Here is a 26,744-nt window from a genome sequence, read left to right as displayed (position 1 = left end):
AGCGGCGGGCGGCGGCAGCCCCGGCCCGGCTCGGCCCAGGCGAGGGGACTATGCGGGGCTGCCCCGGCGCGCACTGTGCGGAGCCCGGCGAGCGGCCGATCGCCGCGGCGCTGCCCGGCCGCCCCTACGCGGCGGGGACCGGAGGAGACTAGAGGCGACTTTGCGAGGAGCCCGGTGGCTTCGGCAGCCCCAGAGACCCAAGTCCGGCGCGGGCTCTTGAGGAGGAATTGACAACATGGCTTCCCCACCGCACCAGCAGCTGCTGCATCACCACAGCACCGAGGTGAGCTGCGACTCCAGCGGGGACAGCAACAGCGTGACGGTGAAAATCAACCCTAAGCAGCACCAGGGCTGCACCTCTTCCAAGCATTGCAAGTACAGCATCTCCTCCAGCTGCAGCTCGGGGGAGTCGGGGGGCACCCGCCGAGCCGGCGGAGCGGGCGGCAGTGGCTCCGGCCTCCGGCGGCCGAAGAAGCTGCCGCAGCTCTTCGAGAGGGCCTCTTCCAAGTGGTGGAACCCCAAGTTCGACTCCAACAACCTGGAGGAGGCTTGCATGGAGAGATGCTTCCCGCAGACCCAGCGCAGGTTTCGCTATGCCCTCTTCTACATTGGCGTGGCCTGTCTGCTCTGGGGCATCTACTTCGGCATACACATGAGAGAGAAACAGATTGTTTTCATGGTGCCGGCTCTGTGCTTCCTCCTGGTATGTGTAGCTTTTTTTGTGTTCACTTTCACTAAGACTTATGCCCGCCATTACGTATGGACTTCGCTGATCCTCACCCTCCTGGTGTTTGCTCTGACCCTCGCTCCGCAGTTCCAGGCTCTGAAGCCTGTCTCAGGAAGTGGTGACATGTCCAACCGGACTCTCCCGGCAGATCCCACAGACACTTGTCTGTCACAAGTGGGCAGTTTTTCTATGTGTATTGAAGTGCTCTTGTTGCTTTACACAGTGATGCACTTACCCCTGTATTTAAGCTTGTTTCTGGGACTGTCGTACTCGGTCCTCTTCGAGACCTTTGGTTATCACTTCCGTGATGAGAACTGTTTCACACCTCTGGGAGCTGGTGCGGTTTACTGGGAGCTGTTGAGTAAAGCCTTCCTGCACATCTGCATCCATGCCATCGGTATTCATTTATTTATCATGTCCGAAGTCAGATCAAGAAGCACATTCCTGAAAGTGGGGCAATCCATCATGCATGGAAAAGACTTGGAAGTGGAAAAAGCCCTGAAAGAGAGGATGATTCATTCTGTTATGCCAAGAATAATAGCCGATGACTTAATGAAGCAGGGGGATGATGAAAGTGAAAACTCCATCAAACGTCATTCCACCTCAAGCCCCAAAAACAGGAAGAAGAAGCCCTCCATACAGAAAACCCCCATAATATTCCGTCCCTTTAAAATGCAGCAGATAGAGCAAGTGAGCATTTTGTTCGCAGATATTGTTGGCTTCACGAAAATGAGCGCCAACAAATCAGCCCACGCCCTGGTGGGACTCCTGAATGACCTCTTTGGACGCTTTGACCGTCTGTGTGAGGACACTAAATGTGAGAAGATCAGCACTTTGGGAGACTGTTACTACTGCGTGGCCGGCTGCCCCGAGCCCCGGGCAGATCATGCCTACTGCTGCATCGAGATGGGCTTGGGCATGATCAAAGCCATCGAGCAGTTCTGCCAGGAGAAGAAAGAAATGGTGAACATGAGAGTCGGTGTGCACACCGGGACAGTCCTGTGTGGCATTTTGGGCATGAGGAGGTTCAAGTTCGATGTGTGGTCCAACGATGTCAATTTGGCCAACCTGATGGAGCAGCTTGGGGTGGCTGGGAAGGTCCATATTTCGGAGGCTACTGCCAAATATTTGGATGATCGCTATGAAATGGAGGATGGAAAGGTGGTTGAGCGTGTCGGTCAGAGCGTGGTAGCTGACCAGTTAAAAGGTACGTGCTTTTGTTTTGGGCTTGTTTTTCTTTTGTGAGGTAGCAGAGTTGCCCCGGTGCCTGCTCTGTGCTTGCTGACCGTGTTTTACATGTAACTCAGTGTGCTGATGATCACAAACACCGGGGGAATTGCAGGATAAAAGATGCCACAGAGATAAGCCCGAAAGATCATCTGTGGTACTCAACATAGGCTTTGAAACTCAGCGCTCCTTCTGAGCCTGTTGCCTTGTAGGGAGGAGAAGGTTCATGTGTTTGCTGTCTGCAAGAGGTTTTTGTTTTACTGTTGTGTGTCATCCTTTAATTCAGTAAGTAAACTTGTTAATTGACTTCATGTGCCATACAGAGAGCATATGTGTTTTGCAAAATTATGTATATCTGTGAAAAGGTTTTTTTGGCATCAGGAGAGTTGGGACTGAGAAGGCATTTGGGAAAAATGACAGCTGGATTCACAGAAAGAAATGAGCACTGTAGATTTGGCAGTTTGATATGGCAAGTTGTTGCAGTTTGGAGTTAGGCTGGAAAAAGTTACTCAGGTGGCTCAGTGAGCTGGCAGATGCTTTCATTTCTGCAGCTCAAGGGATCTGGGGATGAAATGGCAAATTTGCCTTTTGGAGAAGAAAATGAAGGATCCTTCAGTTCCCCTTGGTTAAGAGTCTGATTTTCATTTTTCTACAATGTTCATTTTGAAGTGAAACTCCTGGCTGCTTTCTAGCAGCACTTAGAGGCGTGTGCAGGGGGATTGTACGAGCTGAGGATTTAATTGTCTCTTTGTCAAAGCTGTGTCTCTTCAGTGCCGTGCCTTTGTCTCACAGAGAGATTGTTGTCTGCAGTGCTCGTAGTCCAAGGTGGGGAGCAGATGGATCTAAATGGGAGGGGAATATGTAACAAACCCTGTTATGGTCTGTGAGTTTATTCGTTCTGCTTATAAAAGTACCCATTTTGATGAAGTAAGCTGGAAAACTGAATGGAAGAACCCGAAGGAGTCATAAATTGGCATTGTGATGGAGAAAGGAGATATTTGTGGCAACAAACACGAAAGGAGGCCGGGATGGTGGTGGAAAGGTCAGTGAGTAAGGACGTGGGGAGAGCACTGCAGAGCAGTGGTGGCAGTGGCAGCTGCTTGCCCCTGGCAGGTGCTTGTTTTGATGTGACACAAAAACTTATTTTTGGTGAGCGAGCTGTCCGCATGCATACGGCAGCGGGGCTGCAGCAGGAGCCTCCCAGCAGGCAACGACATCCCCAGTGACATTGGTGCCTGGGAGCCACGGGCTGAAGCAGATGTGTGTCCCTGGGCTTTGGCTTTCTGGTTAGCTTCTAAAAATACAAATTCAGTTAATTTCTTTGGAAAGTGTTGACACTGATGTATTTCAGTGGGAGTGTGCTTTCAAGAAAACAGCATCAGACATAACCTCGTTGTTACTCTAAGATGAATTTTGCTGTTCTAATGGAAATAAATGGAACAGGTTGTAGGGAAACATCCCTGTGATACTTCTCCCTTCCATGTACCTTTACAGCCAAATGCAGTGTGAAGGCTGTGTTGTAGCAACAAATAAAATTCCGTATTTTTGCTGCATTTGTAACTGTTCTCAGTGTTAATCCCGAACTGACATGAACTTAGCTGTGGAGACTGATGGTACTGCTCCTAAATATTCTTTATTTCTTTATATTTTCTAGGAGATCACAAGACCACTATGTAGAGCAATTATACCACATGCCAGCAGTGGGTTTTTCATGGTCTTTCTCAGACTTGTGTTCTGTCCTTGGTTGCCATTTATCATGAGAGGGCACAGGCTGCTCTGCCTCCTTAGTAAAGAGGTTTGGATTTTGCAGCTCTGAATGCCTTTCACAGCTCCTGCTTCAGCCAGGGTACTACAGATGGACAAACTGACATGCAGTCTAGATAAGATGAAATTTGCTTTGTGAACTGACATTTAATGGTCTCTTCCTACCCTGAAATGCAGCTATGAAAGCAGCTGGAGCATGTGGTAAGAATTACTTTAACAAGGAATATGGGTTGGGCTTTGCTTTTTCCCCCATTTCCCTTCTGTATTTTTTGGTGGAACTGTAATCAGCTGCCATTTCTTACCAGTGTCTTACGCAGTTACAGAATCAGAGGCTGTGTATTTGTAAGCCAAGCAGACCTTTGCCATGACTGCCCTTAGCCACAGGTTTGTAGCACACTTACTCTGTTCCCTTCCATGCCCAGACCCTCAGGGGATGTGGTAGTTAGTGGGTGCCTCAGAGCTGCCCATTTTTCCTGTTTCCTCAGAACTTTGTTCTGCAGCCAGATTACTCAGCTTATAGGTAAATGCCATCAGGGGAAAAAATACATCAAAGCCAATGATAAAAGCCATCAAACAGCAGTGCCACGGGCTGGTGTGTAGGATCTGCTGCAGGGGAGGGTTTTGTTAGGGAACAGCTCTGAGTTTTAATAAGGGAAACTGAGATTTCACCTCCTAATTAATTGATCTCTGCCAAGCACCTGCTCTGTTCTGTGAATAGAGGTGCTGTTTGGAGCTTTGCTTTGCTGTTTTCCCTGAGAATCTGTTGATAGTAGTGATAGAGAAGAGGAAGTTTGTAGTGGTTGTTTAATTATCTCATACCCTGTACTCTCTTCAAGTGTAAAAGTGCTGTACAGATAGCAGACATAAGCTTTGTTTCCCTACCAGTACTTCAATTCTCAGCTTCCTTTCAACCTTTGATATCTTAATTATATCCTATTTTTTACGCTGTATGTCTAGTGTATTATCTCTTAATTGTCTGAGCTGCAGCAGTCATAGCTATCTTTGAGGCTGAGTCAACAGGAGCAAGTAAACTCTTCAAAGAGCAAAAGCAGGAGGTGCTGAGCACACAATGTCCACGTTCTGCACACTTCAGGTCTTCCACCTAACAGTGCTCCTGGAGCAGGTCTTGGAACAAAAGCACCTCTGTGGCTGGAGCAGGTCAGGCGTGCTCCTGGAGCCAGTCCTTGGCTTGGTTCACCCTGAAGGAATCCAGGTACAGCTCTCCAGCATGCACCAGAGCAGGGGGTGGAGGAGTCACTTGGGCAAAGTGCTTCATAACCCTGCTCCCCATTCCGTTTGAAATACTCAGGTTTATGTGCCCCAAGTTGTCCTAGTGCTGCTCTTCCTGGTTTTGGAGATGAGGCAAAACTAAATTTCTTTCTATTTTATGGTTTCCTGGAATCTTAGGATGGGAGTATCTTTTCTTCCTCCTTTAAAGCAGTGGGGCCCTGGTGTGTTCCCTCCAATTGCTGACTTTGGAATTAAAAAGATGATGTCTAGAAGAAACCAGCAAGGAGAGCTTACCAGTGCTTGCAAAAAAAATTTGCCTATTTCTGACTGCTCTATGTTTTAAGCTTCCCTAGACCCCTGTTTCCACAGTGCCTGATCCCCTTGGATGCGAAGGGAGTGCAGGAGAGCAGTTTTGCAGTGAATTTTTGAGATCCACAGACAAACTCCAGCCATCAGTTCAATTATATCCTCCATAATAATTTTCCTGTAGGATTTGAGACAATTCACCTTTTATGTTTAATTGCAGAGCTTCCTAGCAAATAAATTTATTGAAGGTTATGAGATACTGAGAGTCACATAACACAGGTTAATGTGTCCCTTTCAAGCTCCAGAGGCAGAGATCTCTTGGGATATAAAAAGTTCTGCTTATGGAAATATTTTTGTTTTGCTCTGTTCTTCTTGGTTGTTTGCATTTCTCTTTCTTGTTGCTTGGGAGGTCACAATATTGCTATTTACCAGCCAGCAACTCTTCCAGAAATACCAGGGTCACCGGCATCTTGTTTTTTGAGTGCTCAAAATAAGCATGTTGGGGCAAGAATGCTTTCTCTGTGTTTATAGGGCATAGCACAGCAGAACCAAGATTTCATTTGGGGCCTGTCTGTGTGCACTGATACCCAAAATAATTCCCAAACTTTCTGCAGCCAGACATCTCCTTGTTAAGTTTGCCTCAAGGAGTGGCTTTATTGCTGTACTCCTCTTAGAAGCTCTTGATAATACAGCCATGCTTTTCTCTCTGATTTTGTCCCTTATTTCATCATGGAGAAAATGCTGAGGGATTCTTGTGCTCTCTGTCACCTGGCTGGTGGCACAGGGAAGGTTGGCTTTCACAGCACTTACTGCAGGAGCACCCACCAGTTCCCCTGTGGCCAGCAGTGGCTGTTCCTGATAAAGCTTTTCAGAGATCTCCAGCTGTGTACTGCTTTCACTGTTCTCTGTGTCTCTTTTAATATTTACTAATAATTTTAAATGTTTCTTTAGTCATAAGTAAATTGGTTATAAAAAGCACCATTTTGCTCAATGGTGAAGCTGTTTAGTCTGTGAATAGCCTGGCTCTTTTCAGGGTGGAACCTGTGAGCCAGGGGATGCTTCTCCCGTGGCACATGGGCTGCAGCTCTGCTTGGTGACTTGATACTCCACTGCTGCTTCACTTTTGGGTTGCAGGGAACACGGCACGGGTGTTCCTGAAAGACAAAAACCTTGGGTCAGGTTATGAAGAGATAAATCATTGAATTTGTCTTCCCTTCCTCCGCTCTGTAGCTGGTCAGGGGAGAGCACTGGAATCTGCCCTGCCTGCCCTGACTCCCTGGCCTTTAGCACACTGTGCACAGAGGACCTGGAGCTGTGCTTCTGAAAGTTCAGAGGTAGATGAAAGATCAGATGAAAGTTTTCCTTGGCTTTTTGAGCCCAGCCTGCTGGGCACAGTGTAAATCTAGAAGGCTTGTGCTTGTGCCAGCAGGATGGCTCTGCAGAGAGCTCTGCAGATTCAGCTTTGCTCTGGGGCTAAGGGCAGCTTTGGTCTTGAACAAGTGAGGGTTTTGGACTCAATGAGGGGGGTTAAGCTGCTTGTCTCATGTCCTGGCCAGCTACTGTGCAGGTATTTCTGTTCAACTTCTGGTTTCATCGTGTTCCATAAAAATTAGTCTTTAGAAACAGGTTTTTTATATTTATTGAACTAGCTTGTGACACACTGTTTATTGATTTCATGTGTTCTGATACTGATCTGATGATCTGGCAAAAACAGAGAGAACAAATGTCTATTTTTTAAAAAAGTGATAATTAAGTAAGCATGTGTATGTATTTCCACTTTCCCACAAACAGAATTTTGAGTGCTGATCATGATAGGAAATTGTGGTGACCAGTCAATTTATCAGTTTTCCATAATCAATATTAACTGTTGTTGAGGTAGTGGTTCATGATTTCATGTGTGACAGCGAAAATAAAATACCACACACAGGTTGACTTCACTCATGTATTTCAAAAATGGAAAGTGTTCAGTGACAGATAAAGAATAATAATTAGAGGTAATTTGCACAAAGGCATATTGCCAGGGAGAAGCAAATTCTACATTGATTTAACATTTTGACATGATCTGTAATTTCACCATGTAATAGCATAAAGAAAAGGAGGTAAATAGTGACTGTAGTTGCTCAACCTGGTTCTTGTCAAGTCTTCACTCCGTGAAGGTGTCTTTCACAGCTATAAACAAAAGAAAAAACTCAGTAGGAAAACCTAGTGATTATTGAGCTTTCCACATATGACTTGATGAAATGACATATTTTTTTCTCTAAGTAAGCCTGAGTTTGTGTGCAGCTACTTTCCACATATGACTTGATGAAATGACATATTTTTCTCTAAGTAACCCTGAGTTTGTGTGCAGGTATGGCTCAGATTGCTGCCAGACCTGGACAGGAAGGTCACAATTTCTCCAGGTTTTGAGGAAGATCTTTTTGAGCTGCTCATAGTTTTATTTGTGCAAAACTAAGTAGAAAAATCTCTTCCTTAAAAAGACTTACACTTCACTACTTTTATTATTTAAGGGAAACTTGGATGGTGACATTTGAGGTTTTGAGTTTTGATAACTGGTTTACAGGCTGATTTGCTGGACACAGTGAAAAATAATTTATAAGCATAATTAGAACTCATGTAAGGTTCTTCACTTTGACGGGGATGGAGCCTGACCATACACTTTGTTTAACAATGTGGGCTCTGGTTTCAATTTCTCATGTCCTGACACTAATTAATAAATAAGTCAGCGCAGTACTGAGGGTTTGGTTGTCAGGTGTTGCAGCTCTGCCTGTTTAAGCCCTTTAGCCCTGAACACTGTGGGGTGAAGGAACAGTTTAAACAGACCTTAAAACATTTACATCCTGCAGGATCTCAAGTGAGCATGGCCACAGTGGAGCATCATTCCAGAACATGGCAAAGGTGAGGGCTGAAACCTCAGGTCCTGGGGTACTGGAGGGACACCGTGGCTTCTGCTGCATCCTTGACATCTGCAGAGTCTTTGTGCTGTATTTCTGCCTTTGGCTACCCCAAATCTGTCTCCCAGGACAATGATGTACTCGGGTGGCCTACCAATTGCAAATCTGAGCTTCCTTCTCCTGTTTACATCAGAAAATCTTTAGAGGTAGGGAAGTTTTGAAATGCGAGAGATCGCCTTCTTTAAATAAAAGTCTTGACATGGTGCTTTTTGGGGAAAAAGATTGATGGAAAAGACAAAACAAAGTCAAAGACATATAATTTATATTCATCATCTGTCGTGAGGAGGATGCATTATTTGAATGGGTTGTTTAAAACTCTTTTTGCAGTTATTTCACAATATGTACTTCACTTCTGCAGGTAGGCAAAGATTATAAGATTTTACATTCACCACTTTGAAAGTACAATTTCACTGGATTTCAATTTGCTGTAGATGGTCCTGGAATATTATTAAAATGAGGAAATTAGAATTATTTCTTGCCATCTACAGTTTGTGTGTAAGCTCTCTCTCTTGATCCTGAATCACAAGCTCACTCCATCCATCCTGGCTCTGTAAGGAGAGACAGCCATTCCTCTTTCCGTTACAGCTGACACTTGAAAATTCTTGGCTATTTTTAGATGATTCTCAATCTCATTTCTGTCCTTTGAAAAGAAAGGAAGAAAAAAAAATTCCTAGCCTTTAAATTTTTAACTTCCAGTGGGAGTTGCTTTTGCAGAGAAGCCAGCTAGTCAATATAGTCTCATTAACACATTTTAACAGGTTCTGTTATATAAGTTTGCATTATTGTGATGGCTCTTTCATAGGTTTGGAGGGAATTGTTGGAACTCAATTTAAAGAGGTGCCATGCAGGGTTTGAAAGTGTAGCTGCCTGCTTCCAAGTAATAATTTGTGAAAATATAAAGTGGTAGTTGGAAAAGAAGCCTAAATTGGGGATGTACCATGGAATTACAGCTCGTTCTTTTCTCAGAGGTCGTGTTTGGGCACGGCTTCTTAGGCAGCAGCACAGATTTGGCTGGTGAGATGGTTCTGGGAAGGCATTTGTCAGTATTGGACTACCCCAGAAATCTTTACTGCCCTTTCAAGCCAAATTGTTTTCTCCAAATTAATACTCTTTCATTTGCCCCCCCAAATGTTTTAACCTTGAGAAATAAGGCTACTTTGAGGGATTGGTATTTTTTCATGGTTCTGAAATTTCTTTGTGGAGGAACAACATGTTCTAGATATATTTCTTCAGCTAGCATCCCTCAGGATCAAAATCTCCCTCTCAACTGCCTGTAAATTTTTTGAGTTTGTATTTGCTACAGTAACTTACTGTGGGAATTCTTGGCAAACCATCTAAATAATGATTATAGTGCAAGTCTTTATTTCACTGATAGCACTTAGTGTTCCTCTTGTTGCACGTCCAAAACTGTTGTCTTCAACTTGACTTGATAAATTTAGAAATCACGTTGCTGTCGTAAAATAGCATTACTTATAAAATCTCCAAAATTGGCACAGTCCAGAAGAACTGGCTGCAGAAAGTCCACTAGTTTGGTGATGGGATCTTTCCTTCTGCCTGCCTGCTTAAAGTGTATGGGAACATGCAAACAAAGGAAAAGTAACGTTTTGATCATCTGCTCATGAAAGAGCAGTTTGCTTCCTTTTGGTGTTGTTTTGTTTTTTTTTTTTTTCCCTTCAGCTGAAGTTAAATCTGCTTGTGTGGATGTCATCACAGGCTGGAATTCCCAGAGCACTGCTGGGTACATGATTCCGTAAAGCAGAGTCCTGCCACTGCAATGGGGACAAAGGGGCTGTGCAGAAAAGAGCCCAAAAGCATCCAAATCCAGCTGTCTCTGCTTGTGAAGACTTAATTTCTTTCTAGTGTTACTGATTTTTAGGCCTAGATGGGAAGGCCTTCAAAACAGAGGGGGAAAAGTGGACAGCAAAACCAACTGATAAACAATACCATTGATATTAACAATTATTTGTATGTTTGAAGAGACAAAATGGTTGTAGTTTGACTGCATTTAACTGCAAAATAAGCTAAAAAAACCACTAAAAACACTTAACAAGACCGACCTCATAAAAAAGGTAAAGTCTGTAATCAAAATAAAACATGCTATGAAACATTGACACAGACCACAGGAAATGTATGAAAACTTCTTCTGCTATTGGATGCTTAATTTTTTAAGTTCATTAGATAAATGAGGATGTTTGAGTCAGAAGTGGGATCTTTTCCATTTTTAAATGTGCAGCATTGCTGTTTGACTCAGATGCACATGCCTGAGAGATGGAGTAGAAGTTAATTTTTGGTTGTGCTGTTTTCAAGAGACCTCCCTGGGAAGCTTTCTTGTAGGTGTTTCCAGCAGTTCTTGGAATCAAATTCTTGCCTTCCTTAACTGGTGTTCAGTGGACATTTGAAGTGTGTCCTGTAGGTACTGAGTGTCTCTAACCTCTGACCGACTTGGACGAGCGACCAGCAGATAAATCTTCTGGAATTGCTCAGGGCCCGACGGAGCGGTGCTACAGGCAGGATGTAATGAGGAAATGTTCCTGTATAAGGGCATTATTTGCAAAGAGACCAGGTACAACATCAGCTTCAAATTTCCTTTGTTTAGACAGCGTGATGCTTGGGAAGAGATGTTTCCAGCAGGTCTGAGCTCGGCCTGTGCTTGGAGAAGAAGTGAGCAAAGGCTTCCAGGGCAGGGATGGAGACCCTGTGGTGTCACACACAGTCACTGTGCACCAGCAGATAACCAGGCTTTGATCCAAGGCTTTTCCAGCTTTTCCTATCTATTTCCAGATTTTAAAACTTGGCTTTTATTTGGAGTGGGTCTAGAGGAGGCCACTGAGATGAGTAGAGAGATGGAGCACCTCTCTTATGAGGAAATGCTGAGGGAGTGGGGAATGTTCAGCCTGAGAAGAGAAGGCTTTGGGGTGACCTAGGTGTGGCTTTACAGATCCTAAAGGGAGCTGACAAGAAACATGAAGAGAGATTATCTGCAAGGGTCTGGAGGGACAAGACAAGGGGCAATGGCTACCTATTGCTGGAGGACAGGGTTAGGTGGCTTGTTGGGAAGGAATTGTTCCCTGTGAGGGTGGGCAGGCCCTGGCACAGGGTGCCCAGAGCAGCTGTGGCTGCCCCTGGATCCCTGGCAGTGTCCAGGGCCAGGCTGGACAGGGCTTGGCGCAGCCTGGTCTGATGGAAGGTGTCCCTGCCGGGGCAGGAGTGGTACTGGATGAGCTATATGGTCCTTTCCAACCCAAACCATTCTGGGAAATTGTTTGCATCTCTCTGACTCCCTGTTTGGGACTGACCTTGCTAGTAAGATCCATGTTATGAAAGAGATTCACTCTCATGCACATATGAGTTACTAATGAGACAATATGAGTAGTGTTTAATGTTTTACTTGCTGCTTGGCAATGTGGCATCATCTAGAAGCAGAGTGTTCTTCAAAGTACCACGTGAGGATGAGAAAATTGATTATAAGTTGTTTCATAATTCCAATAAACTGTTTAAGAGCAACATACACACCCCGTGCCTCACCCGAGGTTCTGGAATCCTTGATGATCAGCAACTGCATTTTTCTGCTGAGAATGTTAAAGTAACATATACATCTTTGGTTATGAAACATTGCTGCTGCTGGAAATTTCTGTGGATACAGAGATAAACAAAAGGTCTGTTAGTCTTCACTGAAGTAATGGTTTCTTACCTGTGTCAGATGCTTTAATTTGATATCTGATGATAATTTTCCACAAATAAGCCCAAAAATCTTACATAAAGCTGTTGAGTTCACAGAATTGTGGAATGGTTTGGATTGGAGAGGACCTTGAAGATCACCTAGTTCTGCCTCCCTACCTTGGGCAGGGACACCTTCCACTGTCCCAGGCTGCTCCAAGCCCTGCCCAGCCTGGCCTTGGGCACTGCCAGGGATCCAGGGGCAGCCACAGCTGCTCTGGGCACCCTGTGCCAGGGCCTGCCCACCCTCCCAGGGAACAATTCCTTCTCAATATCCCATCCATCCCTGCCCTCTGGCAATGGGAAGTCATTCCCCCTTCTGTCACTCCATGCTCTCTCTTTCCCCATGCATATGTGCAGATAAAGCATTTCATTAACTGTGTGCACCCTTAGCATGGTTTTTACATGAAAATGATCCGAGTTGTTGCTGCAGTCTGTTATTTCTCCAGAATCAGATGCTTGAATCGTGTTTAGTCAGCTTGGAAAACGTGTTTAATTCTTGTAGCATGAATGGCTGCGTGTTCATGACCTGGGTGACACTTCTAGTAAGAAGTTTTCCTTGGCTCTGTTTAATAGGGACATCACAGAAGTTACCTGTTGGCAGCTGAAGGTGGGAGCTTCAGCACATCAAGAATGCCATTTGTTAAGTGTGAAGGCAGAGCATCCTGACAGGAAGGTGTTGCTTTCCGAGCCCTGATGAAGCACTGGGATGATCCTTGTGCTTTGTTGCTTATCCCTGCGTGGAGATCGAGCCAGTTTGGCCATGGCCGTTTGCTGATCAGGAGTCAGGAATGATTTTGTGTCCATAATCGGGTACTGAAAGTGAATCAGACCATAAGGGAGGCATTTTTATCAGGCACAGTGTTTTCTGTGTGTTCTGAAAAACGCGTGCGTGATGTGGCTATATTTAAAATGGAGTACATCTGTTATGCATTTCATTCTTTCCAAGATTTCAGGAGGTGACAAAGTTGGAATTGGTCTTAAAATTCAGATTAAAATTTTGTTTTTCCAAGTTAGGAGATTTGCCTGCTTGGCTTCCATTCTCACCAGTGCTTCTTTGAAGCAGTGTATTTGCAGAGCACTTAAATAAATGGTATTAGTTATATATTTTGGGATTTAAGTCGTGATGGGAGTTGTATGATCCTAATATCAGCCACAGCCAAGCTTGCAGCCAAGAGGGTCATAAATTACAGTGAGTTGTGCTGCTGCTGTAATGGAGTGGGATTGTGCTGACGAGGCCTTATTTGTCTGCCTCATTTGGAGCAAAGGATTTGTTAATTCCTGTGCTGCTTATTAGTGCAGGAGTTGGACCATGCCCCACCAGTGTTTGGGGCAGCTTTTGAAACACCAAATCCTCCAAATTCAAATGGCACTTGTTGAAGTTTACAGTTTGGATTGTGACACTTCAAAGAGGAGCTGGTTGGTTTTAAATTATTGAATTAAATTGGTTTAAAACAGCAGAATTACTGATTTGTAGAAATAATGTGATTGATTGTGTTAAATGTCATCTTTGGGATGTTATGAGGGAAATACATAACACAATTCAGGAGCTGCATCTAATATACATTGAGCATGCCTATAGCTTGTCTACATAAAACAGCTTTAAATGTAGCCTATGACTCACTGATATAATGTTGCTCCAGAAGTCTTTGCTGCTGTATTTAGGTGATTCAGTATAAAATCAGAGAATCACAGCATGGCTTGGGTTGGAAGGGACCTTAAAGCTCATCCAGCTCTACCCCCTGCTGTGGCAGGGACCCCTTCCACTGTTCCAGGCTGCTCCAAACCCATCCAGCCTGGTCTTGGACACTGCCAGGGATGGGGCATCCACAGCTTCTCTGGGCAGCAAGCACAAGGAGTTACACTATAAACACAGATTTTGGGGATGGCCTGCAGTATTTATGGAAGTTTTATTGCCCTTCCAATGCATATATAAAATTACAGCCCTGCTGTAATGACTGTTGGAGGACAGTCTTATGGAGAGTGGGGCAGTGAAGTGTAGCTGGTGTTAGATATCATTGAAAGAGTTCTTCATCCTTGGAACTTTATTTGTAGATGAGGCACCTGTCGGGCAAGGAACAGCACTGACCTAATGCAGCCTGTGCTGCTGCCTGGGCTCCTCAGGAGCCAGTGGGGCTGAGCCCCAGTGAGGTTGGTGTTCACACAGTGACAGCAGGACCCCAGTGACCCCCTCCACGTGTGCTGTGCTGCTCCCCAGTGAGGTCAGTGTTCACACAGGGACAGCAGGACCCCAGTGACCCCCTCCACGTGTGCTGTGCTGCTCCCCAGTGAGGTCAGTGTTCACACAGGGACAGCAGGACCCCAGTGACCCCCTCCACGTGTGCTGTGCTGCTCCCCAGTGAGGTCAGTGTTCACACAGGGACAGCAGGACCCCAGTGACCCCCTCCACGTGTGCTGTGCTGCTCCCCAGTGAGGTCAGTGTTCACACAGGGACAGCAGGACCCCAGTGACCCCCTCCACGTGTGCTGTGCTGCTCCCCAGTGAGGTCAGTGTTCACACAGGGACAGCAGGACCCCAGTGACCCCCTCCACGTGTGCTGTGCTGCTCCCCAGTGAGGTCAGTGTTCACACAGGGACAGCAGGACCCCAGTGACCCCCTCCACGTGTGCTGTGCTGCTCCCCAGTGAGGTCAGTGTTCACACAGGGACAGCAGGACCCCAGTGACCCCCTCCACGTGTGCTGTGCTGCTCCCCAGTGAGGTCAGTGTTCACACAGGGACAGCAGGACCCCAGTGACCCCCTCCACGTGTGCTGTGCTGCTCCCCAGTGAGGTCAGTGTTCACACAGGGACAGCAGGACCCCAGTGACCCCCTCCACGTGTGCTGTGCTGCTCCCCAGTGAGGTCAGTGTTCACACAGGGACAGCAGGACCCCAGTGACCCACTCCACGTGTGCTGTCCTGCTCCTCATGGCTGGGGGCTGTGCATGATCAAGGAAGGAAGAAGAGGCAGCCTGAATTCATGGCTGGGCCACAATCCAGTAAATCCAGCAAGGATCCCATCCCTGTGCTGCAGCTGCTCATGGCTCTGTTAGAACCTCACAGGATGAAGAAGTGGTTCTCATTTTCTGAGCTGTTTCTTTTCCTGATGTGACTTTGCCCCATCTCCTAAATGGAAGGAAATCGTGCTTTACTTTCAAGAAGGTTTTGATTTATATACATTTGGAAATTTCCATATTAATATACAGCTGAACCATGATAAATGGGAATGAAATTTTACTCTTTAGTATTTACTCTTTCCTTTGTCAGGGGATAAAAATCTCCCACATTGGCACAGTAAAGGCACTGGAAAGATCACCAGGTATTTGAGTAACTGGTGTGGATTGAAGATGTGTTATTTGTGCATGGATATTGCAGTAAAGGAGGGTGGGTCAGGTGCTTGGATTGAAAACTCATATATAGAGTCTTTTAATTTTCCTAATCAATAAACTCCTCATCTGTGGCTGTGGAGCCCATTCCTAAAACCCCCTTGTCCACATTTGACTGTCTGAGTGTATCATTTTTGGCCATGCCTGTTCAATAACCTGACAGAGGATGTGGGTCCTCGATCCAGCTCCACTTCAAGCACTTGTTGGGTGTTTCAGGGGCTGTTCTGTGGTGTTCCTGCTTGCTCTTACAAACTTCTGGAAAACCCTGCTTCAGCTTCCTGTTCCATGAAGTGGAATTGTTGCAGTGTGAGGAATTTTTAATGTGACACCAGACACATCCTGAAGATGTGGTGATGAAGCTTGAGATTTCTGCTGTTCTGCTGTGGGAATCCTAAATCCAGGTTTAAATCCCAAGCAACCACCCCTGTGTTCACTTCCAAACTGTGTCTGTGGTTCATGAGAGACACGAAGTACTGCTCTGTGCTGAGGCAGGGACATGAACTCATTTATTCATAAGAAAAAAACTGCTAATGTTTAGGTGACAGTAGTTCCCAAAATGCTATATTTGAGGTTTGTCCAGAAATCCAGGTGCTTGTTATTGGAGCACAGTTAAATAGACTGAATAGTGAGTAGCTAAAATTAGAATTACTGTTCCATAGGACGCAGGGTGTCTCACTCTTTTTATTTTCTCATATCACAGTCCCACATATTTTCATCCTACTGCATTTTTGTTCACACGTTGAAGGGGGAATAAAGGGGAGAATTGTGCTTTGTGGCAGTATAAGTCCTTCATAAAATAATTGGAGGTCTTAAAAAGTCAAATCTGCTTTTGGATCTTAGAATGAAAAGAGATGGGGGACTGTGGGCATTCCAGGGCTGTCATTCCAAAAATGGGATAATGGATTGCAGGTCCAGCACAGCAGCATTTGAAATGATTTTTTTTCTTGGTAATTTTTTTGTTTGTCTGTTTTAATACAAAGCAGTTAATGACTACTCTTTCTTTTGCAGTGTCACACTGGCTCTAGAAGACAGAGGGGTTTTAAGTGATGCTTTTTTGGGAGGAAGGAAATGATTCTTTAATGGTCTAAAGTTTTCAAATGCTGCTTTGCATCTGGGGCAATTCCTGCTGTTACCTGAACCAAAATTTAACTTTTTGGGTGTTTGAGATAGAAAGAACATACTGCAACAGCAACATTATATCCAAGATTATTTTTGTTATTTTATGCTCCCCAAAGAAAATTCCAGGACCTTTAAAATGTGGAGGAGCCTCCACCTGTGCCAGATGTGCAAGTGGCTGATTCAGTAAATATATCCAGCTAATAATTTTGTTTTGGATACAGGGACTACTTAGCACAACTGTTTATGTAAGTACTTCTGTTGTCAACGTGTTTCCATGTGGGGAGAAATTGGGAGTTTTTGAACTATCAGTGTACATTGTACAAAAAAGTTCACATGTTTTTAGCTGCTGTTTTATCAGCCAAGACAGCAGAGAGCAAATCTATATAAACCAAGAAAATCTGAAAGGTCATCACTAAAGTGATGTTAACAACACAGTCACTAAGTTGTTGAGTTTCTTCATGTTTGAATCTAAAATATACTATTATGAGCTTTAATTGCTTACTTTAAAAATACATCGCCCTTTTTGATTTTAATTTTTTTAAAATCTACTTAAATAAGCTATTAATTGATGAAAAAAATGTTTTAAAAGAATCTAAGTGAAAGGAAGGTTAACAGCTGATTTTGGCCCAGTGGGGGATGATTAATTCCCTCCTGAGCACTGAGACCGTGGTGCTTCTCTGTTTTGTGAGCTCTCCATGAAGGCTGGGTTTTCCTTCTGGGTAAAGCTCTTCCATGTTCATGATTGCAGATTTTAGGGGCCACACAGGAGTTGAATTTTCTCTGTGAAGCACAAGCCATGATAACTCATGTGCTCTAAAGAAAGGTCGTATTTGCTGGTAGATCATTCTTCCTCCTCCCAAAAAAACCTGACAGCTGTTTTAAGAAGTTATTTTCAGGCTGGAACGTGAAGCTTGGAGGAGAACCAGGCTCCTTTATAAACAAACTTTGCAGTCCTTGTCCCCCACATAAAAAGCACTCCATATTTTTAAGTTTCATGTAGTTGTTTGTGTGTTAATTCTCTCATTTATTCCCCTCTTTTTATTTACTTCAATGTTTTGTAGTATTTGTTTGCCTGTAATTCAAAAGCATAAACGAGTAGTGGTGGATTTCGTGGTGGGAGTTGTAATAGTGTTGCCAATGCAATTTGCTGATAGGAAATAGGAAAGGGGGGATTTGCAGATATTAGTACTATTACTGTTTCTAGCCATAGAACTGAAGAGCAAAACTGAACTCTGAGCAACATCTCACATATTTTGGTGCAAGTTTCCAAGGTCCAATAGCACTGTGGCAGCTTTTCTCAAAATATTGTGGCTTTTTTAGATAACTTTTAAGTGTTTGTTTTCATTGTTCTCTTGCAACTGAAGATAATCCCTGTAGGCATTATGTCTGCAAAATATTTTAATGGGATGGAAGCTGTTAAGGAGTAATACTTATTCCTAATTTTTCTTTTGTATTTTTAATTACCCATTAGATTGTATCTTCTGAGAAGTAAATTAGAGAGGAATTTCATGATGGTATTTGGAAAAACTGGAAGGCACTGGGGAAGTGAAAGCCAAAGGCATGGTGGTGTGAGGGAAAAGATTGTAAGAAGTTGAAATCTGCAGGAAACTAATCTGAAGCACTTCTGGGGCTGTGTTTTCTGTTTAGTCCTTAAATCTCAGCAGTTGTTTGAATAGTAGAAGAAACATCAATGAAAGGGATGTGAACCAAATGGAGAGAGCCTGTTAAGAGAGCAATTGGGATGGATGGATGGATGATGGCTGGATGGATGGATGGATGGATGGATGGATGGATGGATGTCTAGAAAAGAGCAAGGAACTGCAGTTCCTGCAGTCTGGAGGAAAAAGCTCCAGGTGGGAGAGATGGCCACGCTCTCCAGACAAGGAGGGGGTCACTTATAGAGGGGAAGGAGCTGGAGCTGGAAGCCCTGTGCTTAAACTGCTGCAGGAGCACTGCCATGTGTGGGAGCACCAACACCTCCAGCAGGGCTTCAGGAGCTCTGTGGGAACAGCTTTGGGCTGTGGCCTTGGGGCAGGTGGGACCTGGGGTGGTGAGAAGGTAACTGAGCACCTCCCAGGAGGCACTGGAGCAGCCATGGATCATAAGGATGGATTGCTGCTGTGCCACTGGGAATAACCACACAGTGCTTCAGCAAGAGGGCACTGCAAGAATTTTAATCCTCTTTCTGAATAATTTGAATAATTTGGCATAGAGCTGTTGCTGATTTACTGAGATTGTTGTTTTGGGGTTTTTTTTGTGTATTGTGAACCGTCTGGCTTGTCCAGGGCTTAGAATGAAAGAGAATTGCTCCACTCAAAGTAGGTAGAGATGATCTTTGCTGTCATCAAAAGCCACATGGAGCAGCAATGCTCATCCATCCCACAGCTATGGACCATCCATCCGTCCGTCCGTCCATCCGTCCATCCATCCATCCATCCGTCCATCCATCATCCATCCCTCCCACAGCTGAGCTGTGCCTCTCCTCTCTCCTGGGGTGGAGGTGGCCCATCCCAGGGCTGTGTTGCCCGAGGAGCTCAGGGGTGCACAGATCCAGGTTTGCCTGCACAGTGCAAGCTGCATGTTGATGTTGTGGTACCCATTTCTGGAAGGGAAATGTGCTGTGGAACAGATGTTTGTTGCCCTACCCCTGATGAGAGTTGGCTGAGCAGAGCCAGGGGCTTCAGAGGGTTACAGTCTCTTTTTATTCTTCTTTTCTATTTTAGCATTCAATCAGTCCCTGCTTCTCATTACCAAAGTTTTTCCTATTGGTAGAAATCCAACACCCAATGATAATAATTTTTGTCTCTATGTGCCCATGTATAAGTATATAAATAAATCCATTGATTCCGTTAGCTCAGAACTGAAAAAATGCATTGCAAAGGAACATTTGGGGGTTGTTTTGCTTTTGATGTGAAAACCTTTGGATGCTGCAGCCTTTCCAAATGCCAAGGCAGAAGCTGGATGTCTCTTTCCACCCTTGGTGCTGGTGCTGCAGCAGCCCATGTCCCTGCAGGTGGGTGTGCCAGCCCGGGGACAGATCTGCCTGTTGTGTCTTCTCTTTCCATGTTTATCCTTGGCCAGCTGAGTCCAATCCCAGTGCACTGAGCCAGGCTTGCAGAGCTGCTGATCCCTGCTCTGAAGGTGCTTTTGTTGTGGGTACACTCGTGTGATAAGTTTGTGTGATTACAAGTGTGTTTGTTGTTGGAATTTATTCTGCCCTGCAGTTCTTGCATTTCCAAGTCTGTTTAACTGGAAACTTCACTCACACTGTCTAAACTTACAAAAGCAAACCAGATGTAGCTATCTGGAAAAGTTTTTTGTGTGAGCTGTTCTTCCTGTATATTTTCCAAAATCATGTTGCAAATGGTCAGATGGAAATGAAAAATAGGTGATTTGGGTGAAAATATGAGCCACAGTAGGAAAAGATCCATTTCCTCCGTGTGCAAACAAGAGCACTTGTGTGTCGTAAGACATTCTCAAATATTTTCTCTTTCTATTTTCATTTTTCCTTATCTACCTGTACAACTATACAGGCTTATCAATAAGTGGGTAAATATCAAAGAACAAGAAAAATAAATTTGATTTTTTTGATTGAGACAAAGTTGGCAAACGATGGAAGCAGTGTGTGTGTCTGTGAGTGTTCTCCGAGGTTGCTGAGCCCTAATGCTTCATTGGTAATATTTCAGATTTAAAGCCTCTCTCAGCCATGAGGGCAGCCATCAGATCATTCATTTAATGTTGTGTTAGCAGCTCTCTCCTTGCAATTATCTACAGGGAGACTAAATAAAAATACCTTAAAAAACCCATGTGACTAAGATCAAAATACCCTCAGGGGAGGAGCACTTCAAGGGCTGTTTTTAGGTACCGAAGACTTGAGACTGTCTTCCCTCTCCCTCCCGCACAGTTTGGGGTTTTGTGGTGCCTTTTTTTGGTGGGTTTATTTGTTTTTTTGTTGGTTTAGGAATTTTTTCAAATGAATTCTGTTTCTTTTCCTTATTGGGAAAATTGTTGCCTTGAAGTACTAATTTTTAAGGGTCTCAGCAATTTTTAAGGAATTTTATTTTTTGGATTAATTTTTGTCAGGGTTTTTACGTAAGGATTTCTTTGCATCTATTTTATTATTTTTTTTTACCTCTTTAATTTCCCTGTTAAATTGCAAAGGGCCATGTATATTACGAAATGCTGCCCAGTGTATGTTTGTATCCAGTTTCCTCAATAATTTGTTCTCCAAGTTTGAAACTTGAATCTTTCATTTGGTTTTGTTCAAGTCTGATGTAACAGTGCCAGATCTAATTATTTAAATTTCCCATTATAACCTTCTTAAAATTGAAACAGTTTCTACAGCACTGAACTTTCACAAGCCCCAAGTTTCTCCAGGCTATGCCTTGCCTTTAATTTGCAATTTAAAATTACAGTGGGAGTTGTGTCCCTAACTCATTTTGATCTCTCCATCTACAGGTTGTGGAAACTGAGTTTTAAACTTGAACTGGGGAAGAAAAGCAAAGTGTAAATACATTTCACTCATTTGAAGCTCTTGGTATAAAGCACATTCCCAAGAAACAGTGGGGAGAACTGTGGCCTGTTTCTCCAGTCTCCCACTCCTGTGGGATCAGTGTAATTGTAATAGAACTGAGATTTAGTCCAAAAATCAAAATCCCTCCTCTTACAGAGCCATGTAAACCCAGACTGATTTGGGTTGGTGGAGGGACATTAAAACATCATCCCGTCCCACCCCTGCCATGGCAGGGACACCTCCCACCGTCCCAGGCTGCTCCCAGCCCTGCCCAGCCTGGCCTTGGGCACTGCCAGGGATCCAGGGGCAGCCCCAGCTGCTCTGGGCACCCTGTGGTGCTTTTGACAGAAAGGAGACGGGTTTTTAATTTCTCCATTCCGTTTCCAAGCTCAGTTTTTTCAGAATCGCTGGAGTTGCACGTTGTTTGCTGGAGGAGCAGAGAAGCCCAACCAGGCTGGGGCTCAGGCAGTGGCCAGGATGCGTTTCCCTGCAGGATTTTCCATCACAGGAGGTTTTGTGTTTCCTGACAACCTTTGCAGTTTTCCCATGCCTGTAAAGCTTGTGCAAATAACTGACCAGCAAAGCTCCATCCCTACAACCCAGCCTCCAGGCTTGGCATTAATGCCCCTCTCCTGTATCCCTCCATTCCTGCTGCTCACTTGCACTCTGGTTTTCCCCCTTTCTCTGCTGATTCTCCCCCTCTCTTCTCTTTTATTCAAGTACCATGGGAAAGTGCATTCAGTTTAAGAGGCTGATTCTCCTCTGCTTGTGCAGTGGTTGTGAACACTGCTTGAGTTTGCCTTCATCGAAATGTCAGTTTTGCTTTGTTTTAGAAAGGATCAGAAATTAGATAAGGTTTTTTAAGTAGAGGAGGTAATTATGCTTTGCTGTTTGTAATGTGATGCAGACACTGTTCAGCCCTGATTTCTTGGCCTTCCACTTTCCATGTAGATTAGAAGTGTTGAATTTCCAACTACCCTTTGGAAAATTTGTTTTATCTTCCTTATAGAAATGTTTTTCTTCCATGCCTCCAGCATCTTACTTTTCCCCATTGCCCTTTTCTTCCTTCCAGTCTTTCCTTCCAGGTTTCCACACTGAAATTAAAGCCACAAAAAGGGCTGGTTCAGTGTTTGATACAAGTGAGGAGTGAAGAGCTGAAGTAAAGGAAGTAAATAAAGGAATGGTGTAAGTAGGCAGGGAGGCTGGTTGGGATCCTGCTCAGCAGATCTGCTCCTGGACAGGTGTTCCTTGTCTGTCTGCAGCTCATCTGCTAAGGGGCTTTCCCACTTGCTCTGCTCTCTTGTTTTCTTCCTTACAGTTGTTCCAGCTTAAGTGCCCATCAGTTCAGAATTCCCAAGGAAAAGGCCAAAAGCTTGATTGGAAACGGTCACAGTCATCCTTTAATTTTATACGGGCCACAACATGGGACATTGTGCAATCTCAGTGTTGGTGAATTGGCAGAGAATTTCCAGGCCACTTGTTCTTCAAAATCCATTTTAGCTGGTTTTAATGGCACAAAAAATTAAATATACAAATGGAAAAGTGGCAGAGCCCTGAGCCTGTCTTGGTTCCTTTGCAGGAGAGGAGCCCAAATGAAGTGGGCTAGGAAGTGCCCATAAACGGTTTTCAGTCCGAGTCGTTTGTTTAAACTCTGGGTTTATGGGACCTAAAATAGAGCAGAAGGGAAAGTAAATAATACAATATCCTATCTGGAGTGTTTCTTCTGCACTTGAAAATAAGTGAGTGCTAGAAGGGAACCATCAGGGTGACACTGGGAAGACCAGCTGGACCAGGGATGGCAGTGCTGTCAGATGGAGCTTGGGGTGCTTGCCCACTGCTTTCCCACCCCAGACCACAGCCACCAACTCTGGGCCATAAAAGGAAACAACTTTTCTTGTCAAAATACAGCTGCCCAGCCCATTTGCTTTCTGGGAAAAATGTCCAGTAACTGCTGGTACAGCTGTGTGATGTGCAGCTCTACGTAGAAACATTTACTTACTCTGAACTTACTTGTTGGCTTTTCAGAGCTCATGTAGCAGGGGAATAACATAATGCTGCCAGCTGATGAATGGTCTCCATGTAGCAATGGAAAGCCTGGATAGAGTTTAAAGTTCAAAACAGTTTGCTTTTCAAAAAAAGTTTGGTTTTTTAAATCAGAACAAATAACGTGAAGTACCTCATTACTTGTAGAGATCGTGCATCTCTGCATGAAATTAATTTTTGCATAAAATGTAGCAAATATATTTTGCCTCATCATTTAATTTCTTACTTCGTAATACTTTTCCTCATTGCTCTGATAGTTTTAAATTTCTATAAGCTCTTTAAATGATGCAAGAAAGTGCTCTGCTGGCACAACATGTAAACTAAGTGAGTGGAAAAGTAAATATTTAAGGCTGACATATTGAAGTATAAATAGCGGTTACTGTGTGTAATGTTTCAATTGTAAAACTATTTCTAGGGCTCTATTAGTGTGCACCATTGCTTGTTAAAATGGGAATGTTTTCTAAAAGCTGCATTTCTGTTTTGGAAAGTGGATCCCAAAGCGGTCACGAATGCGTCTCTGACATGGATCCTTACGTGTTTGTCACTCGGCGTGGAGAAGGGCTGAGCAGCACAAATTGATGGCAGTGAAGTTTACCATTCTCTGAGGTTTCTCCATATATTCCAGGCTGAATTTGGTGCTGTCCAGTGACAAAATGAGGAATATGGTCAGGTAATGGGAGCTGGCTTTGTCACATGCCAGTGCTGAGTCATTTGAAGTCCAGGGTTACCTCCCTGCTCCAGCACAAGCAGCATTCCCTGGGGGGCTGCTTGGGGGGCTGTGTGTGCTGCCCCTCAGAGAGACTGCAGTTAACTTCTCTCAGACATCTCACTCGACAGGTGGAGTTTGGTTCTTCTTTGCTTTGGAACTTGATCTTTAGCGAGAGACTGCAGTTAACTTCTCTCAGACATCTCACTTGACATGTGGAGTTTGGTTCTTTGCTTTGGAACTTGATCTTTAGCATTTGTGTTTTGCAAGAGCAGGGAACTTGTCCTACCTTGTGTCTTGGAGTACCTTGGCCTCAGTCGAGGGACTCTCCTCTAGAATTCCCATTCTTGCAGATTTAGGGAAGAGCCCAGTGGTGTTTTAGCTCAGTTCTGTTCAGCAGTAGTGAACAACTTTCCTGTCTGGAAATTCTGTGTGTCAGGAGGGCTGGGTGGCTTCCACATGGGCACAAAAATGAAGGTTTTTAGTGCTGTCACATTGCACAAGAGCTGTAAACTACTCAGAGCTAAAGTTTAGCTCAGGCTGAGCCAACCTGACATTTGAACTTAATGTTTAACGTGTTTTGCTGTAGAAATAATATTGTAGGAAGGCATCCTTCTGTGGAGAAGTTATTGTGGTAACAGGTATCAGTGATCCTGCTGGTAACTGTAGCTAAATCACCTTATGTTTTGTATGGAAAACAGGTTTTTACCAGAAGTTTTCAGGAAGAGAATAATGTGAGTGATCTTCTAAATTTCAGCTTTTCCAGCTCTTAATGAGTCTGAAATGCAAAAAAAAAATTCAGTCTTGGATTGCCCTGTAGGATATGAAGACACTGGAACCTTTCAGAGCATTCCTTTTCTGAAATGTAGTTTGCTTGGGCCAGGTTAATGACTTTGCCAGTGGTTCTAAATCTCATTATCATAGCCCCATAAACACCTCTGCTGTCTTTGTCAACTCATGCTTTCTCTTGTTGGTTTTTATTTAATTTATTGGTTTTTGTAATTTATGTGAAAAATTCTTATACATTTAGCAATAACAATTTGCTCTTGCACTCCCATACCATTTCTCAGGGTGATACACATTTTTGTTATTACCTCAATGGAAATAATTAATTTAGTAAGTTACTCCTTCATGTATTAGTTTCAAATCTAATATATAATTATACAATAGTGTTAATCAAAATCAAGAACATTGTCCCAAGTACTCTAAAAATGAAACAAAAAACTGTTCATCCCTGTGAATTCTGGCTTCAGCAAACAAGATAGAGAGATACAGCCCACAGTATTTAGGATAGGAATATACCTACATATTTTCTTTCAAAGTAAGGTTTTAGAGAGTTCTATTTAATGTCCCATCCTAGATACTTAAAAGTCTGAAAGCTTTGTTCAGGATGATCAAATATGCTGTGCTGATGATGCAATACAGATAATTCAGAGACTGTTTAGCACTTAACAAAAGACCAATCCTGCCAACTTTCCTCTTAGATTTGTTCTCTCCTCCATTTGATTGGCTGCATTTCTTGCAACCTACTGCTGCTTTTCCATCTCCCTAATTCCATAATTTATTTGCTTTCCCTGACATTCCAGAATCAGCATTTGCGAGCTGTGGAAGAGCAAGGCTGCCCTGCAGCAAGGAGGTACCCAGGGATCATCATCCTGGAATCACAGAATCAGCCATGCCTGGGCTGGAAGGGGCCTCAGAGCTCATCTCCTTCCACTCCTCCCACTCCAAGGGGGCTCCCAGCCCTGCCCAGCCTGGCCCTGGGCACTGCCAGGGATCCAGGGGCAGCCACAGCTGCTCTGGGCACCCTGTGCCAGGGCCTGCCCACCCTCACAGGGAACAATTCGTGCCCAATATCCCATCCAGCCCTGCCCTCTGGCAGTGGGAGCCATTCCCTGTGTCCTGTCCCTCCATCCCTTGTCCTGTCTCTGTCACCTTCCTTGCAGGTTCCCTTCAGGAACTGGCAGGGGCACTTACATCACTCAAGAGCCTTCTCTCCTCCAGACTGAGCAATTCCAGTTCTCTCAGCCTTTCACTTCTCTTAGCCCACCACAAGGCTCACCACAAGCACTTTTTACCTTCTATTTTTTTCTAATGGTGCTTTTAAAAATCTTTTCTGCAGACTCACTTGCTGTGTTTTAAGCATATTCACATACTTTAGTGCACGTGGCTGTTTGGAAACAAATTACTTAAATTCATTTAAGTAGTAACTGTAAACAGCACATTTAAATCCCATTTCACATTTTATCACAGTTTGTAAATCCATCGGTAATTGATTAGAAATATTCTTCAGGTATTCTGGATTTGGTGCAGTCAGGTACTTAGGGTGCTTGGTTTAGGTTTATTCCCTTTTTAGTGCTAAAAAAATAAGATTTTTTTTCTCCTCATAGTATTGCCCATCATCCAATGATGCTGGAGGTGAGAGTTTTCCAGTAGCTCCTCCCTAATCTCAGAACTCACTTCCTGAGGTAGGGATTACTGATTTGACTGCTGTAAATCATACATATTTCTGCCTTTAGCAGCATTAGCTCCAATACATTTCTATCATTTATAAAGCTTTAATCCCAACGTGTTGTACAGGTTGTACGTAGTTGATTCTTATCACACAACGTTATCTTGAGCAAATATTTAATTTCTTTCATCTCAGAAACAAAAAGTGCTAATTTATGATGCAGTTGCATTCAGGTTGAATCTTAATTTCATGTGTGTATCACTTAACAGATGCTCTGGGGAGTAAAGATTCCTATAATTAGGTTTGACATATGTTTTCATGCGAGGTGAAATAGTTTGCATGCTTCTAGAATAAATATTGACTCGAGCCTGGATTTATAATCCCAGTAAACAATTGGACATGTGCTGGGAGCCCTCCCCGCCAAGTGTAAGCTGTGGCTTTGGGAGCATGGACCCTTGTGATTCCAAAATATTGAGTCCTTCCTAATGGCCTTTTTTTGTTGTTGTTTTTGCTCCAAAAAAGGGCAAGATCAAAGTGCAGTCTGTTCTTTCCTGCCCTTCTAGATATACAAAACAGCTGCAAAGCACAATCAGCTATTGTAG

At 44.0% G+C, this 26,744-nt stretch overlaps 1 protein-coding gene across 2 annotated transcripts in view; it reads left to right on the top strand.

Annotated features, from left to right (window-relative positions):
• ADCY9 (adenylate cyclase 9) overlaps window positions 1-26,744 on the top strand; it is an 83,013-nt gene that overhangs the window by 7 nt on the left and 56,262 nt on the right. For both annotated transcript variants that reach the window (XM_039731991.1, XM_039731990.1), the window contains exon 1: window positions 1-1,934. This exon is cut by the window's left edge and continues 7 nt beyond it. In XM_039731991.1, the coding sequence (XP_039587925.1) occupies window positions 236-1,934 (1,699 nt within the window). In that variant the 5' untranslated portion in view covers window positions 1-235. The remainder of the gene's footprint in view (window positions 1,935-26,744) is intronic.

Source organism: Passer montanus, unplaced genomic scaffold (assembly GCF_014805655.1).
Source record: "Passer montanus isolate IOZ18808 unplaced genomic scaffold, ASM1480565v1 scaffold8, whole genome shotgun sequence".
NCBI classification, from domain to species: domain Eukaryota; kingdom Metazoa; phylum Chordata; class Aves; order Passeriformes; family Passeridae; genus Passer; species Passer montanus.
This window is presented reverse-complemented; position numbering and strand designations above follow the sequence as displayed.